General features: G+C 35.1%; 2 protein-coding genes across 3 annotated transcripts; one reads left to right on the forward strand and one right to left on the reverse strand.

Annotated features, from left to right (window-relative positions):
• Positions 1 to 183: 183 nt before the first annotated feature.
• Positions 184 to 9,030, reverse strand: mesd (mesoderm development LRP chaperone). 2 transcript variants are annotated; one of them, NM_001442058.1, is given in 3 exon segments: positions 184 to 3,000; positions 4,850 to 5,082; positions 8,854 to 9,030. In NM_001442058.1, coding segments are annotated over 3 exon segments (621 nt in total). In that variant the 5' UTR covers positions 9,007 to 9,030; the 3' UTR covers positions 184 to 2,765.
• Positions 9,031 to 14,907: 5,877 nt separating this feature from the next.
• tlnrd1 (talin rod domain containing 1) lies at positions 14,908 to 17,664 on the forward strand. Its single transcript, XM_087260471.1, has one exon. It carries the CDS (start codon positions 16,377 to 16,379, stop codon positions 17,439 to 17,441), a length of 1,065 nt encoding a protein of 354 aa, XP_087116597.1. The 5' UTR covers positions 14,908 to 16,376; the 3' UTR covers positions 17,442 to 17,664.
• Positions 17,665 to 19,358: the final 1,694 nt, after the last annotated feature.

The following is a 19,358-nucleotide window of genomic DNA, read 5'->3' on the forward strand; positions in this document are numbered from 1 at the left end:
TGACTACCATTTTTAAACTACAGTTTTACTTATTCGAGGCGGAAATAAAAGGATTCGAAGGAGAAATATTTGGGAGAATATGGATTTGACTGAATTATTAAGAGAATATGGTAAATTAATACACAAATACAGTGTAATTGGCCATAGCAAAATACAAACGAATGAGAAAAATAATGCGGCAGATTAAAAAGGAAACATATCATTTATTAATAAATAAAAAGGCACTTACATTATTTTTTAATATTATACAATTGAACATGTAATAAAATGGCCTGCTAATTCAGTCAAAGTAATAAATAATGTATATATATATTTTTAGCACAACAGACACCTTGTGGCCAATGAAAGGGATAGTTCACCCAAAACTGAAAATTCTGTCATCCTTTACTCGTTCTTGTCTCAAACCTTTATGAGTTTCTTTCTTTATTACAAGAAGGTCGCTGGTTCAAGCCTCGGGTGGATCAGTTGGCATTTCAGTGTGGAGTTTGCATGTTCTCCCTGTGTTAACATGGGTTTCCTTTGGGTGCTCCAGTTTCCCCCACAGTCCAAAGACATTTGGTACAGGTAAATTGGATAACCTAAACTGTCCGTAGTGTAATGAATGTGTGTGAATGAGTGTATGGGTGAGTTCATCTCAATCAAACGCAGATTTGAATGGATGGATTGGGCGCATTATCATTTATCATTCATGTTGCGTGGGTTTGAATTGAGATCAAAACCTTTTATGTTTAATTGTGCAGCTTTAAACTGAATGCATCAATGCAGGCAAAACAAACAGTGACATCTTAAATTAATTACCTAAGACAACATTTAGGTCCCACCATAACCTTTTTCCGTCATCGTTATATTTTACAGGGAAGCCTAAATCCTTTCGCGTGATTTGAATGACACGGGAGGCGATCTCTCAGCGATTGTTATAAATGTTGGATTAAACTACAAGTTCAAAAAAGTTATTAATCCGCGGGTCACGTGCTTTCTAAAGTGTGGGCCGTAATCCATTACACCCCTACTTTGCATGTGTTGTGAATTAGGTTAAAAGTTTTGATGAAAAGTACAAACGTGCATATGAATTCAGAAAAAAATATGCAATTATTAGTCAATGAGACCCAATGTTTATCATTCATTCATGATAAATTGTACAACCGTACTGTAAAAGTTAGGGTTGGGCGATGTCGACCAATTTGGCATGGTACAATGTCTAATGTGAAACATCGCGATGGACGATGGCATCATCGTCATAGGCAGAGATGAATTATTTATTTATGAATAATTAATTAATTCATAACAAATTAATTATTTGTAGCCCACTGTTTCAACTACCTGACCCGCATGGTCTTTGTTTAACCCATGAACAAATCATAAATAAATAAAGATAAGTTGCACACAAATGTCAATCACTTTTTCCACGGGAGGTTGGTCGGTTAAAAAGGTGCTCAACCAACAGTATCTGAGGTTTTCACTAAAATGACTTATTGTGAAAATGAAAGACTGAAGCAGTGTACTGACGCGGTGACGTTAGCTTATAGATTCAAAAGACTGAAGAGTCGTTAGATAGAAACAAGATTAATTAAGTATCACAATTATAGTGAGACGCAATCCAGCGATACATCCTTGATAAACTGTCCGACGAGCACTGCTCTCTGGAACTCAGATGAGCACAAGACAGTGTGGCTGTTTCTCAATTCCAAGAACGCAGAGAACGGACTTGTGCTCTTGTGGAGACCGGTCTTGCCAGGTGTCCTCGGAAGAACGAACTCAGGAGACCGCGAGGGCAGAGAACGCGTCCTTTGAGAATTGAGATGCTACGTTCTTCCTGATGGTCACATGACCTTTACGTGTTTTAAGTGGTAAATTATTTAAACATTACAGCCTTCATACATCGATTTATTGTTTTTCCCCTTTTCAAAATATACACTTTGCATAAAAACATTATAAATATATGTTGCACAATATAAATAAAACAGATTTCAATACGAATTTCAGCAAACAAACACCCTTAATGTGTTTATTCCTTTATTAAGATGTCCATGGTAATGTTTACTTTCACCGTTTCATTTAGGGAAACTCCTGAGGTAAATAGTTCATATCTATGAACTTTAATAATAAATCTAGATAAAATGCAGCGCTTCCCACCTCCAGTCGCAATGACTTCTGGGACTTCCAGAGCGAGTTCGGTGCTCAAGTCTGTATCAGTGCATCCTCGATATCAAGAACACATCCGGGAAGTTTCACGCGTCCTCCGTACTTGCGGTCTTAAGTATTGGAACTGAACTTAGGCAGCTGATGATGACGTTTCACGAGAACACGAGGACGCAAGACCGCTGAAGAACGCATATTGAGAAACAGCCTGTGTGTGGCTATACGTGTGTATGGCTGTGCGTGTGGTCACATGATTTGCGTTTTCAGCGGTTGGAGAGCTGTTAAGAAATGCTAGGTAAAACACGGTGAGGATGTGGATAGTTTTTGTTCAAAATGGCCATTTTAATACTAAGAAAGTACTAGTGTAAACAGGGCAAGTGTGTATTATTCGCGAGCGGGTCTATCGTCTATCGGCCCAACCCTAGTAAAAGTATTACAAAACAATCAATACAATGCATGACGTAATTATAAAAGTGATTTATTCTTTGATATGGACTGTGGAAAACATAATAAAGTTAGCTACAGTAACTGAACGGCTGATTTGCTTTCGTAACCTGTGCATCAAAGTACGCTGGTAACACCTGCTGGAGAAACGCTCCTTCAGTCCCATTAACACCACCAGTGTATCAAAGCTCCTGCTTGCCTTTGTTCGCTCGGTTGGCTGCTTTCTTGTCACCCTTCTTCTTGGTCTCGTTTTGCTCTTTCCCCTTGGCATCTTTCTTGGCATTTTTGCCAGGGAACACCTGTCCTTCCACGGTCACGTCCTCACAGCGGTCCTGGGACACCAGAAAGTCCTTAATCTCCCAGGCGTAGCTGCCGTCACGCAGCATGAAGATCACACGGTTAGAGCCCACCACAAACCTAACGAGAAGAGCACAAACGGTGACTGTAGTGACAAAACAGCATTTCATAAGATCCTTTCGTATTACAAACACTTGTAGAGACACTTTGATTGACATTCTCCCTTTGTATGTGTCATCAGGGGTGGAAAGCCCCGCCCACTATTCATGATCTTTCCCTCATTAGCGTATAGACAGCCCTGCGTAAGAAGCAGCCATCCACCATTAGAGTTTGAATCTGCCACTATGCTGACACACAGGCGTTTATAGCTCCACCCTCTTTTAAAATGTGGGCTGGGAGCACAATCTCATTTGAATTTAAAGCAACAGTCACCAAAATAGCACAATTAGGATCAAATCTAAAAGGGGCAGTTTCAAAGAGTTATAAAACATTATTTGTGTGGTATTTTGAGCTAAAACTTCACATGCACACTCTAGCGACATCAGAGATGTATTTTAAATCTTGTAAAAAGGGGTATAATAGGTCCCCTTTAAACAAAATCAATTATAAAGAAAGAAAACCGAAATGAATTAGATTAAAGATTAGATTGTCTTCAGAAACATTTTTTTGTTGTGCTGGCTGAAAGTCTCTTCACAGTACAATAGTAGGGATTACAGTAAATGATCTAAATGTGTTTATATGTATTTTTATATTCTGGATAAGGCATAAAACTTAAAAATGTTCATCCAATTAAATATTGTCAGACCGACATCTCCCATAATTGCGATAAGTAACTCAATCTGTCAGCAAATGCAGATTTGGGCTTGCCCGCCGGCATGAAATCAAATGCTGAATTGAAATCTTTTAAACTCCTGAATCACACCCGAGTTATTTTTGCACGCTGGAGGAAGGACGACACCATGGCTGAGGTATTTCTCTTATACAGGTAATGTTCTGTTTTAAAACTATTTTAGCTTCATGCAGAGCTGATGTAGAGTGTATTGTGAATGGGTTTTATGCACAGACGTGTTGTTCAGCCACTGAAATCTCCCGGTGAAAGCTTGATTTGACTATTTTTGGTTTGATAAGGGCCTTTTACAGCATCGATAATGTAGATGTACATTTAGTTTAACAACAAAACATCAGTAAATAGCGCTATTCCGCCTAGTCTGCTTAACTGAGCTGAAGCTGCTTTTATATTCACATTGGGTCATTTCTGAACAATGACAGCCTGTGACACGCTTCCTATACTGTTTACCATGCTAGTTTGAATATTCGCTCTGAAATAGCTTGTAAGTGTGGTTTAATAAGTGTAATTCTTGCACGCCTGCCGGGCCAACCACTATGTACTTATACCTGGGAAATGGCATGAACTAGTGGGTTGTATCTGTCGTGTCGCGGTGGACGCATTCGCAATTTCAGGAGGCGTAGCTTAGCATTTTGGCAGATCACCTACTGCACCTTTAAAAAGCACTGATGACGATTAAATAGAAACTAATCAGATAAAATTGCAACTAATCTTCATCGAGTAACAGTCACAAGTGACTTATTTTAGATGACGTTTCATCACCTCATACATTTCTGTCAAGTCTCTGCAAAAACTAACAACAGTTCTCAGATAAGTGGGACTCATGGGAGTTGCCAGATTGGTTGTTTTTCAACTCGTTACAGAAATGGCTCTCATCAAGTTTTATCTGTATTTGTTTTATTTGTTCTGTGACCGATCCTGAGTCTGGCTTAAGAATGCCACAAATGTGCATGCATCACTGCTATCTACACCAGGCTTGACATAGCAGCACTTTCTTATCCTGGATCAGCTAATGTACAAAATACGAAGCCAGCATGTGCCGATTAAACATGTCCCAGGTTATCCTGGCTTTCTTAACTCTATATTTGTGCAATGCCCCTCTGCTTTATGTGTGTTTTTTACCTTTGAACATCATAGTTGGCATTGAAGAGGCTTCCCTGCCACAGACCCGTGATCTCCTCAGTCTCCTTCTCTGTGGGGTTCCCTGACACTGATGCAAACACCATCAGGGTCTTGCCTTTCTTGGACATCTTTAAGAGCTCTTCTGGTTTGGAGGCATCAATTTTCGAGAAGTCGATTGGTGGAGGAGACCTTTTGTGCTCGGGCAAGTCTCCCTCCTCAATGTCGTCATCTTTCTGTAATAAATGAGAAGATGCTGATGAGAAACGCTGATGTTTCATTGACGTCGTCACTGCTAGAAAAAAACATCTGAGGGCTGTTGCACAAAAGTTAGTTTACTTGCAGAGTAAATGATTGTGATTGGCTGTGGAGATCATCCTGTTGTTCACCGAGTGCAAACAGAGATAGAGGGAATGTAAAGCCACGAAGTTCAGTCGATTATCCAGCGGATCGCTCGAATGTCAGCTTATAAACAGACGAGCTAATCTTCGAGGCTTTAAAATGCTTCAGTGTTCCTGTATATGTGTTTGCACTTGATAAACTGATGCCCTTCACGTCCAATTACATTTCTTTTAGGCATATGAACAAAATGGCAAATCAGCAGTGTTTAAGAACGCGCTCAACAGAGCTCAAATGTTAGTGGGAAATGGATGTTCATAAAATTCCTGTACCGATTGGTACCGAAATTACACTATCATGACAAGACTAATCCTTACTATCTAAACCAGGCTTGACCAAGCAGCACTTTCTTTTCCTGGATCAGCTAATGTGCAACAGACTAAGCCAGCATGGGCTGATTAAACTAGGTCAAGCCACGCTTTTTCTGCTATCCTGGCTTTCTTTACTCTATATTAGTGCAATACCCCTCTGCTTTCTGTGTGTTTTTTACTCTTACCTCTGAACATCATAGTTGACATTGAAGAGGCTTCCCTGTTACCCAGGAAACACTTTCAAGTTGACAAAAACAAAGAAACCCTTGTGGGTTAAGATCCGTTTAAGTGGTTTTACACATTTAGAGTGCATGAACTTGCTTTGTTAACTCATCGTCTTTGTTAATTCAAAGTTTATGATTACCTTTGGACTGCATGGAGCTGAAAGTGTGACGTGTGAACCAAACAGCCAATCAAACAACACATGAGTGCAGTAAACAGCCAATCCCACAGCACACGAGTGCACCAAATAACCAATCAAACAACATGAGTGCAGCAGGCAGCCAATCACATGACACATGAGTGCAGTAAAGATCAAATCAAGTGGTTTCATAACGCTTGATACAAACTTTTGCTTGAACTCCAGTAAGACTGCATGATGGAAAAATCTGATATTGCGATATTTTATTATTCAAGATTATCAAATGAAGCACTATTATTACACAAGATTGTTTAAATTGCCCTACTGGGTAAGAACTGGAGAGTTCTGTACATTCAGATACAGGAATTGAATAATCACAATGCAAAAATAAGTATTGCTTTGTTTCATTTCGTTTCTTGCCCAAATTTCTAAAACTTTTTTTAGATCAAGTAAAAATATTGTTTTATTTCGCTTCAGAAGAAATAAGTCAAAATTAGGAGTTTTTCCTTAAAACAAGTTAAATTATTTGCCAATGGGGTAATTAAAATAATATTATTTTCACTTTGAAATGTAGTTATTTGGACTAGAAACATTCAAGTAATTAAAAAACAACTAATCTTATGTTAAAATCTCCAAACATACTTTTTTTGTGCCCAAACACTCTTAAAAATGCACAATCAAAGGCTTTAAAAACACATGCAAATGATCAACTTTCACTCTATTATGGTTCATTTTAGCATGGTTAATAAATCACATGTTCTGTGGGTTCTGGTCAACTATAATTCATGTAATTCATGGTATATGTAAGATTTTTTTTAATTTACTTTTTTTTCTTTTCTTTTTTTTTAGAACAACAGTATCTTCAGTTGAAAACATCTCCGAAGATGCCGTTTTAAATTATAAAGAAATCTGTTTTTTTTTTAAATAATGAAGACAGCAGAAGTCAATGATTCATTTTCGTTATTTAGCCTGACATGTTTACTGCTCCAAAATATTATAAATCTTACAAAAAAATGAAATATTTTGTATTCAAAGGGGAATAAAAATCTTTAGTTTTTTAACCCAGACATTAAAAAAAAAAAAAAAAAAAAAAAAAAAAAAAATATATATATATATATATATATATATATATATATATATATATATATATATATATATATATATATATATATATATATATATATATAGAGAAGAAACCTTGACTTTTTTATACAAAGTTATCATATCATCAGAATCTTATACCGGCCCATGCCTAGACTCAACATTGCAGATCTTGCGTTGTGACTACTGGTGATGCGCACATTGCAATATCGATAATGCAGCCCTAAACTCAGGATTTGATCCAAAACTTGTGTGTAGGCCAGGGTACACAGTATGTAATTGTGAAGCACTTTGATCAACTTTTGTTTTCTTTTATGTAAATTACCTAAATTTAAACATTTATCTTATATTTTTGTAATTATACACTTATGCTTATAATGCAAATCTAAGTAATATTTAAACAGCTTACCTTTAAATCATCCCATTACAATTAAACACTTTATGAATGCACATATCCGTGGTTTATTTCTTTTTCTTTAGTAAACCATGTTTGAAAGCAACCTTTGACTTAAGGAGTGTCCCTATAAAATGAGTGAATATGCAAAAACATTTTAAAGCTTTCCTGCTATAACATTGTTTGGCTGTTTTTATCTACAAATCTATCTGAAATTATCTTTTTTTATTTTATTTATTCAGTATATTTACAAAATAATATAAAATAAAACAATTCAAGACAAAATTTTGACATTTAAATTATAAATCTTGCACCTACACTAAAAAAACGTCACTGTGATTGATGTTTTACTATTTCTTTGTCTAAACTGTGAATTTCATGAATTGAGTAATTGAGTTGGTTTTATATTCATATATTGGGACTTTATCCTTAACAGTATTTCAGAAAAGTATTATATGCAAATTGTAAATAGTGAAATTATATTAGCAGCCAATGTCTATCAACGTATAACATTGTTCACGCTCAAATAATAGTACTAATGTAGTTTCTGAACGAATATTCAAAGTACAATGGTAAACAATATAGGGAGCCTGTCAGTAAACGAATGTTCAAATATAATAACTTTACCAAAATGCATTATTATTACTATAAATAAAGTGTCGGGTTGAAATCAACATCATACAGCAACAGAAATAAAGTAGAAAAGTAAATGTTTCGGAAAGCTAGAGTGGAGGATATTAATTTACTGTGGTTTTGCTGTAGCAGTGATGGTATTTCAGCGGTTACTGATTGAGGTAAAGTTGGTTTTATATTCGCACATTCAGACTTTCTTCTTAATAATATAATTTCGGTAAAATATTATTTGCAGACTTTAAATAGTGAAATCATATTAGCAGCCATGACTACAGAAGTAGAACATTCTTCACTGAAATAAATAGTGTTAATGTTGTCACATTTACATGCGATTTCAGACCGAATATTAAAATTACTATGGTAAACAATGCAGAGAGCCTGTCACTAATTGTCACTGAACGAATGTGCGAATATAAAACTTTAGCTAAATTTATTATTACTACAACAAATAAAGTCTCGGGTTGACGTTAACATCATAAAGCAACATAAACAAAATAGAAAACCAAACGTTTCTAAAAGTTAGTCTGGAGGATATTCAGTTAACGTTAACTTACTGGGGCTGTGCAGTAACGTTAGCATTGATGGTATTTCAGCTACTGATTGAGGTAAATTTGATTTAATACTCACACATTCGGACATTCTCCTTAATTATAACGTTATAATTTCTGAAAAACGTCATTTGCAAATCGTAAGCAATGTAGAAAGACCGTTAAAATGAACGAATGTGCGAATGTAAAACCAACTTACCGTGGTACATTCGAGGCACATGACCGAATGACTGCAGCTGTTAAGGTAAATTCGCTCTTACCTCCCACTCCTCCAGCAGTCTGGCCATATCTGCATCATTATAATCCCGTATATCCTTCTTCTTTTTGGGTTTAGTGTCTGTGCAATGAACGGTTATGAATAATACAAGTAAAAACAATACTGACAGAGTCCTGCAGCCGACGGAAGACGCCATCTTTAAACCTGGAGCTCGCTGATTGGATGAAATCCGTCCGCTCGTCTCAGGAAGAGGGTGTGTCGGTGTGGTCACATGGTTTATAGTTGCCTTGTTTCTTTTACTTATTTGTTGCGAGATAACGTATTATTAAGATAAACAGTGAGTATTAAAATCATTTAAGAAAACTGTAATATCTGTGCTGTCCCCTAAAATCTTAATTTACACTAACCTGAGCATGTAAAACGAAAATATGTGGAGAAACCATGGGGAAAGTTACTGAGAATATTCATTCATTTATTTTATTTTCAGCTTAGTCACTTATTAACCTGCGGTCGCCACAGCGGAATGAGCCGCCAACTTATTCAGCATATGTTTTACACAGCGGATGCCCTTCCAGCTGCAACCCATAACTGGGAATCATCCATACACACTCATCCTCAAACATACTCTACGGACAACTTAGCTTACCCAATTCACCTGTACCGCATGTCTTTAGACTTGTGGGGGAAAGCAGAGCACCCAGAGGAAACCCACACCAACACGGGGAGAACATGCAAACTCCAAACAGAAATGCCAACTGAGCAAACAGGGACTCGAACCAGCAACCTTCTTGCTGTGAGGTGATCGTGCTACCCACTGCACCACCGTGACACCTTTACTGAAAATATATGATTTAAATATAATATAAAATAAAAACTAATATTTACATACATCTGCAAAAGTGTGTATATATATATATATATATATATATATATATATATATATATATATATATATATATATATATATATATATATATATATATATAATATATACACACACTTTTGCAGATGTATGTAAATATTAGTTTTTATTTTATATTATATTTAAATCATTATTATTTATATTAATATATATATATATATATATATATATATATATATATATATATATATATATATATATATATATATATATATATATACTTTTCTCTTTATATTTTTATTCAAGGCAGCCTTTTCTGATCTCCCATGCTGCTTAGTAATTTACTAAATTTACTTATTAACTCATTATTTTACAACAGTAATTAATATAATTTTTTTCCATATAAAACATCCATATAAAACAAAATATTAAAATGTTGACATTTTATTCTCTGAATGTATATACAAATGTCTTTGATTTATATAAATACCGAATGAAGAAACACTAAAATATAAAAAATGTATATATTTAGAAAACAAACATTATAGTTTTGGTTTACTGAGGTAAGGCTGTATATACGTTCATTTCAAATGAATTAATAAATAATAGATTTATGAATAAGACATTTGTAACCTTCAAAATGCTTTATTTCATATTTTAAAGGCGGCACGGGGGCTCAGGGGTTTGCACTATCAACTCACAGCAAGAAGGTGGCTGGTTCGAGTCCCAACTGGGCCAGTTGGCATTTCTGTGTGGAGTTTGCTTTTTCTCCCCGTGTTGCTGTGGGTTTCCTCCAGGTGCTCCGGTTTCCCCCACAAGTCCAAACACATGTGCTTTAGATGACTTGAATAAACTAAATTGTTGTGTATGTGTGTGAATGCAAGAGTGTGTGGGTGTTTCCCAGTGTTGGTTTGCGGCTGTGTAAAACATATGCTGGATAAGTTGGTGGTTCATTCCGCTGTGATGACCTCTGGTGAGGGGACTGGTGAAAGGGACTATGGGGAAGGAAAATGAATAAATGAATGTTTAGTGACTAAAGGCTGTACATAATATTTAAAAATGAATAGTTCAAATTAATGAATTAAACACGTTTTGAGGGCTTCTAAGTGCTTTAAAATATAATTATTATTATTATTTATTTTTTTATATACTTAACAACACCCTTATTTTGAAGGGTGCACTTTTTTATTTATTTTGGTGTATATATTATATTTTTATTTTGTTTAGTATGCATAATTCTACAATGTTTTGAAAGTGCATAGACAGTGTTATAGCTGTTTGGTTTGTTTCTTATTTTATTTTATGCATAATTCAATCATATTTGCATTTAAACTGTAATGTAAATGTAAAGGGACTAAGAGGAAGGTTAATGAATGAATGAATGTTTCGTGACTAAAGGCTGTACATGATATTTAAAATTAATGGTTAAAATTAATTAATAAACACATTTTGAGGGGTTCTAAGTGCTTTACATTATTATTATTATTATTATTATTATTATTATTATTATTATTATTATTATTCCCCTAATTTTGAAGGGTGCACTTTTTTATTAATTTTGGTTTATTAATTTATTTTTATTTAGCGTGAGTAATTCTACAATGTCTTGAAAAATGCATGCTGTTGTTAACATTAGACTTTTATAGCTATTTGGTTTATTTCTTATTTTATTTTATTTTGCACATAATTCAATCATATTTGCATTTAAACAAAAGTACATGCATTATTTTCAGATTCATTCTACGAAGAAAAAAACTGTCACTGCTAAATGCTCTACATACCCAAATAAGAGGTAACAAAATATAAAATGTTATGCTTAGTCTTTTGATATTTTATTCTATGAATGTATATAAAACTACAGCTGTGAGTTTTGGTGTACTAAGGTAAGCCAACACTGCAAAAAAAAAAAAAAAAGAAAAAAAAAATTTGTCTAGTTTCTTGTCCAAATATCTAAAAGTTCCTAAATCAAGAAGCAGTTTCTAGACAAGCAAAACATAATCTTGTTTTGAGAAATAGTATGGCAAAATAAAGTGAATTTTTCCCTAAATCAAGCTAAATAATCTGCCAATGGTGTAAGCAAAATAATCTTATCACAAAGCTAAAAACAAGATTATTTTGCTTGATTTGAGGAAAAACACACTTCATTGTGGCATATTATTTCTTAAAACAAGACAGTATGTTTTACTTGTCTAGAAAATGCTTCTTGATTTAAGAATTTATAGATATTTAGACTAGAAACAAGACAAAAAATCTAAGTAAGAAAAGCATTTTTTTTGCAGTGTATATTAATAAAATTTCTATAAAAAAAAAAAATTAAAAACAGCTTTATGAATAAGACATTTGTAACCTTTAAAGTGCTTCATTTGATATTTTAACCAACAAAACATTTATTTTTGATTGGTGCTTTTAATAATTTATGATGGTTTATATATTTTCCTATTTTATTTAATATGTCTGCACTTGAAATCTGCATGCATAATGTTTGCATAACACTGTTACACCAGTTTTTTTTAAATGCATAAATCAATTATATTTGCATTTAAACAAAAGTGCATGTATAATGCATATATTTATTCAATAATAAAACTGTTACAACTAAACACTCTGGATAACAAACTAAAATGTTTTATTTTGGGATTTTTTTTTTTCTCTGTAGTTTTATGTGCATGGACCGCATATGAAGTGTGAGGCTCATTCAACAGAATCGGAGCAGCTTCCTCTCAGGACACCCCACCCAATGGCACGGTGCCCTGCGCAGCTGTACAACTGACACACAGTGTTTTCACACACAGCTCTCGGCCCTCAGTTCACATCAAACACACTACACACAAACACTCAGTGTAATACAGTAGCTTTACTCTGCTGGAATTTCATGAGGCATCAGACCAAACAAAGTGAATATGAAGAACATGTGTTGTTGTTGTGGAGTGAGTTTAGCAATACACTGTTGTAGAATTTAATATCAGACGAAATGTAATGTGCATATGGTATGTGCGTACTTTATTTAATATTTAAATGGTAGCCATAAATGTAACTTATGCGAGAGTGTATATATTTTTAACAGGACTCTTAGTTTTATAACTCCACGAAAGCCCTTCCCATTCAAAAGGGGAGGGTCTTCAGAACTGCAGCCCAACCCTGCTGTTTCCGATTGGATCTCAGTACTCCCAACGCCTCTTGCTGTCCAATGAAAAGTACTATAGCGCATTTACGTCATAGCTTTTGCAGCGGTGAATCCGATTTCCCTTCATAAGGTGAATCAGCTGTTTCATGGCCACATTGTTGTTTTTATGAGTGCGGTAGGGCGATATTATTATTACTCGAATTAGCGTTATAAATGCTCTGAACGAATGTGTATACCTACATAGTATACGAGTGAACTCTGTTGTAACATAACGAACAGTTTTATTGTTGTTGTAATAGTACAACTGCCTAATAAAGACCAAACCTACTGAAATTAAAGATAAACACAAAAAACAATATTTTAAATATTGTAAAAAACAATAGTACATAGGCATATTATATATTTATGTAGCTAGCTAACTAGCTTGATGCTAGATATACTAACTAAACATTCCTTCATTTTCCTTTGGCTTTGTCCCATTAGTTAGCAGGGGTCTTTACAGCAGAATGAACCACCACTAACTAAACAGCAAAATAAATAATAATATTCATAGGTTCTTCTAAATTGAGAAAAATATTTCAAATTTAAAATAACCTTCTCACAATTTACTTGTATTTATATTATCATCATCAGTAGTAGTAAATGTATTTATATTATTATCATCATTGTATTAATGCCTAAATGGTGTGAATTATTAAACAGATAATAAAATTAATTCAAAATTAAAATCACATGTAATTATTACTATTATTCATTATTTTTCCTTCGGCTTAGTCCCTTATTTATCGGGCCGCCACAGTGGAATGAACTTCCTATTATTATTATTTTTTTTTAAATCAAATATTTCACATAATTCCTATAGGTGCAGCAGTGTTTTTTAGTGTTAATATGAAATGTAAGTAGATATATTATTAAGAATATTGATCATTTTAATAATAGCTTAATATTTAGATGTTTGATATATTGTCTTTTTATTTTAACATTTAGATATTGTACTACGAGTTGTTATAAAAGAATATTTTTGTCACCAAACATCTTCAGAAATTGAAATATAATACAATTAAATTCAAACAAAATATTGCAAATGACAACAAAAATTTGGCTGTACTAGTTTTTTAGACCTTTATCATAAGTTATTTTGTTAGATAAGCTCCAGATTTGGCTTCAGTAATGACTAATCTAATGTATATGCACAAATATAACATTGTATAGCTTTCTATGAAAAATATACATTTAAAAGAGAGATTTGTGAGGGGTGTACTTGTATATGCTAAAGTGGTTCGAAAGAAAGACAAAGGTCCAAAATTTTTCCCACATGAGCTCATTTGTGTTATTTTGGCTGCTATGCCATCATAAATTGTGAAAATAACCCATTAAAAAAGGCTTTAAGACTAAGTGGAATCATTGGCTGTTGCTTCGCTGTGATTTGAGATAATCAGTTTTGATCAATGCAAACAATTATTTCTCATAAGTCCAACATCCATCTGTTCAAGAAAACACAATCTGACTCAAGAGACGTCATCTTTCAGTACTGTATTGTTTTTAAACAAAAAAATGACCAATAAAAAGGTGTGAAGCACTAAAAGAGACCCATTTTAAAATTAATTTAAATACTATTTTGGCTAAAGCTCTACATTATTATTATTAGTACGTCAACATTTTTATTATTCAAAGGGCCAAATTCTGACTGAGGAAAGTTGAATGGGCTGGCTAGTTAGTTATTTGCCTAATAAATGGTAATAGACCACAGTTTTTAATTTAAAACTTAAACAGATTCCTTTTTTTTCTAATATGATACATTTGTATTTTAAAAATAAGTATTTATTCATGCTTCTTTGCTCTAAATGTTTAGAAAATGTTTTTGGTACATCAAAACATATGGTTATGATGACCCCCAACAAGCTAATTCAGCTAAAAACAGTGCTTAAAATGTCACAAAAAATGCAGTATTAAAATTTCAGAATTAAATAGAAAATGAGGCGAATAACCCCCAAAAAGGTACAGTTTTTGAAGGTAAAAAAAGAACCACCCCTTTCACCAGGCGGGCTACGGACCTGAAATATTAAGGAAAATAACAATGCATATTAATGTGGCCGGCGTTTCCGTTAAACAAAGAATTACCCGCTCTGTGCCGCTCTGAATGCGAACGTTGTGAAAGGAGTAAATACCCACACGCGAGAGTACCTGTTGGACTTACAGGAAAGCGCAAACTGGAGACAAAACAGCAGAAACAAGGAAAACAAAACGAACTGAAAGGGAAACACAAGGGACGTCTCTTGAATTCCTCTTTGGGTGTAACTTTCAGCCCTCAGACCGGTAGTTGAGTCTCACATCGGGGCCTCGGGAAATGATGACTGGGTGAGAAATGAACGCGCCGTTACCGCAGAAAAATAAGCGAATCTGCTAAGCGGCTGGCGAACACCAAAACAATGAGTGTGTTTGTCTTTGTGGACAGAAATGATGATTGCGGAGGGTGTAAAAGTAGCAGAGTTTGAGGGAAGCTAACAGGCTACTCAGCCACACCCTCCCGCCGCTTCCTGAAACGCAAGATGTAGCGGGAGACTCACAACCGACGCGCGACTCTTTCAACGGTAAACCAAGTTCGTTACCGATTTCGGAAACTGTATTAAAACTCCCATTAACGGAATGGCAGGCGAAAGCGAAACTATCTGCCTCTTGATGTCCGTCACTTTTCTGCTGGAGAGGGCGTGTGGACAATAGATATGCATAAGGAACTGAGTTTTCCCACGGAACTTGGATTGTGTTCGAAAAAGGAACGGCTGGAAGTCGTTCTAGAACGTCTGACGAGTTTTGGATTTGTCGCGGGATGATGGTGCCGTTGGCGGCGGGGCGCACACGCGTCTCGCTTCGGTGGGAGGATCAGCAAGAGGGTCAATACATCATCATTATTATCATCAGCAGCAGCAGCAGAATCACATTGTTAAACGTGGATCTAAATGCAAGTCATTTACATGGCACGAAGAACACCTGAAATGATACGTAGCGATTCTGGAAGTCAACCTGCACTTTGCCTTTATCCGGGCATCTTCTCGTACATGGCACTGCAATAGCCCTTTTCCTGTATTTTTATTTTTTAAAGAGAGAGAGAGAGAGAGTGTTTTTGGTTTCTTTGCATTGTTGGAGCAACATTGACAACCTGTGAAACTGAACAGACTAGCCCTACCTTCACAAAGGTAGTTGTGAATTTTTTTTGAGGAGGGTGATTATGCACAGCTATATCAGATTATTTAAACAATAGGCTACTCAGTTTTATTGATTGATTAATTGATTGAAGGGATATTTAATTAGATCTTTCGTCAACATTAGTTAAACAAAAAATATATATATTTTTCTGAAGTACTTCCCTCCTATTCCGAGTGCATCGAGTGAAGTTTCATGTTTTCGCAAACAAGCTGAATGGACTTTATTTTTCTTCTGAAGGACATCATAGGCCAGTTTCACTCCGTGAGAAGCTGTGGAAGTCTTTTAATTTACTGAAGAAAATGACATGAGGCACATGTTACCACACAAGAGTGTGTGTTGCCATCTTTATTTTGAACATTAGAGCGACCACACTACTATGGCTAGTAGTGGCTCGGGAAAATCAGATAGCGAGGTTCCTACCAACATCCTTAGCGGCAGCTTGCAACAAAGGAAAAGACTTTTATCCGTCTGCGACGCATGCAAGAGCAAAATGCAGCTGGTGGCCGACCTGCTCCTGCTGTCCAGCGAAACCAGGCCGGTGGTGAACACTGAAGGCCAGCCTGTGGCTGAGACCTTCGAGAAATGCCGCGACACAGTGATCGCCAGAACCAAGGAGCTGTCTATTATCGTTCATGACATTCAGAGCCAACTCAACATGGGGAAGTTCCTGGAGGTCGGCGACCGGCTGGTGGAGATGGGGGATCTGGTGGTCTCATTGACCGAGTATTCAGCGCACGCTGCTTATTTAGCAGCCGTGGAGATCCCGGGGTCTCAAGCTGCAGTTTCAGGCCTGGTGGATCGGTATAAAGTCACTCGATGCCGGCATGAAGTGGAGCAAACATGCAACATTCTGCGCCTCACAGCAGTGGGGGATCTAACACCTCCGCTTCTTCTGGAGGTCTCGCAGAACATCCTGAAGAACCTCACCATGCTCACGGACGCCTCTTCTCTGGCCAGTGATAAATCTAAGGATAAGTTCGCTAAGGAGCAGTTTAAAGCTAGTGTCAAGTGCATGAGCACCAGTGCTACAGCTCTGTTAGCGTGTGTCCGCGAGCTCAAAGCCTGTCCCAGCGAGCTGACCCGGAACCGATGCGTCCTCTTTAGCGGGCCGCTCATCCAGGCCGTGCATGCTTTGGTGGGATTCGCCACAGAGCCGCAATTCCTGGGCAAAGCCGCCAGCATCACCCCTGATGGCAAAGGGGTGCAGACTGCGGTTCTGGGCGGCGCCATGAGCGTGGTTTCGGCCTGCGTGCTCCTAACTCAAGGCCTCAGGGATATTTCCCAGCACCCCGAAAGCAGCCAGCAGATGCCCGTCTATCGGGAGCGGCTACGAAACTCAGCATGTGCCGTCTCTGATGGATGCACACTCCTGTCTCAGGCACTAAGGGAACGATCCTCACCTAGAACTTTACCGCCAGTTAACTCTCATTCTGTGAATTAAGTCCTCCCCGGCACCCTGTTCAATTGTTATGTTTTAGTTGATTTTATTCTTATTATTTTTTTGAAGTACCAAAGAATCTAATCAGGTTTAACCCCACATGGTATGAGTTAGGGCTGGGCGACGCAGTGAATATTGGATTTGTTTTGGTTTTATTGATGATTTAACATTGTGGAATGTCAAAGTTTTTTTTTTTTTTTTACAATAAATTAAACAGCATCAGGCATTTTGATTAAGACATAAGCTAACAAAAGACATGTGATATATATATATATATATATATATATATATATATATATATATATATATATATATATATACACACACACACACACAGTTGAGGTCAGAATTATTAGCCCCCGTTAATTTTTTCCCCAGTTTCTGTTTAATGGAGAGCAGATTTTTTTTTTCAACACATTTCTAAACATAATAGTTTTAATAACTAATTTCTAATAACTGATTTATTTTATCTTTGCCATGATGACAGTAAATAATATTTTACTTGATATTTTTCAAGACACTTCTATACAGCTTAAAGTGACATTTAAAGGCTTAACTAGGATAATTAGGTTAACTAGGCAGGTTAGGGTAATTAGGCAAGTTATTGTATAACGATGATTTGTTCTGTCGACTATCGAAAAAATATAGCTTAAAGGGGCTAATAAAATGGTATTTAAAAAATGTAAAACTACTTTTATTATAGCCAAAATAAAATAAATTAGACTTTCTCCAGAAGAAAAAAATATTATCAGACAGAAAATTTCCTTGCTCTGTTAAACATCATTTGGAAAATATTTAAAAAAGAAAAAAAAAAATTCAGGGGGGGGGGCTAATAGGCTAATAATTCTGACTTTAACTATATATATATATATATATATATATATATATATATATATATATATATATATATATATATATATATATATATATATATATATATATGTGTATATATATATATATATATAAATATATATATTTTTTTTAGGAATGCACAATATATAATTTCAGCATCAATATTTCAATCTGCAATAGCCACATCACAAGATTTGCAGTGTTGAGACTGAATTACTGTTGACCAGGAGCCACAGTACACATCTGATTTGTAGAGTCATGCTTACCCATAAGTTTAACTATAAGAATGAAAGTTGATCAGTTGCATGTGTTTTTAAGGCCTTTGATTGAGCTTTTCAAGAGCCTTTGGGCACAAAAAAGTAGGACGTTTGGAGTTGTAGCAAAATTAATTATATTTAACTATTTATACAATTGATGGAAAAAAATAAATGTTTTTCTTTCATAGAATTTTTGTCTTGTTTCTAGTCTACATACATACATTTCAAAGTGAAAATAAGATTACTTTAATTATCCCTTTGGCAAATGATTTAACTTGTTTTAGGGAAAAATCCTAATTTTGACTTATTTCATCAGAAGGCGAAAACAAAACAATATTTTTACTTGATCTGCAAGATATATATATATATATATATATATATATATATATATATATATATATATATATATATATATATATATATATAATAAATTTGGAAAAGAAACCAGACAAAGTATGATGTATATATATAATGTTGCATTGTAATTATTTAATTTCTCTCTCTGAATACTGTCAGACTACCCAGAAAACTGTCAAATAGTGCTATTCAAACTATCTTGTGAAGAATAAAATATCGTGATATCAGATTCTTCAGAATCTACATAAAGTGCTCAACATGTATAAGCACGCCCCTCACAAATCGCTCTTGAAAATTCATATTTTTAATAGGAAGGCATACAATATTATATTTGTGCATATACATCAGATTAGTCAGTACTGAAGTTAAATCTGGAGCTTATCTAACAAAATAACTTACGATAATGGTCTAAAAACTAGTAGAGCCAAATTTATGTTATAAAAAATATTAAATA

Source organism: Danio rerio, chromosome 7, assembly GCF_052040795.2.
Source record: "Danio rerio strain M-AB ecotype USA chromosome 7, GRCz13ab, whole genome shotgun sequence".
NCBI classification, from domain to species: Eukaryota; Metazoa; Chordata; class Actinopteri; order Cypriniformes; family Danionidae; genus Danio; species Danio rerio.

What these genes read in the sequence shown, in the direction of transcription:
- tlnrd1 (XM_087260471.1), top strand. Translation starts at nt 16,377, where the DNA reads ATGGCTAGTAGTGGCTCGGGAAAATCAGATAGCGAGGTTCCTACCAAC.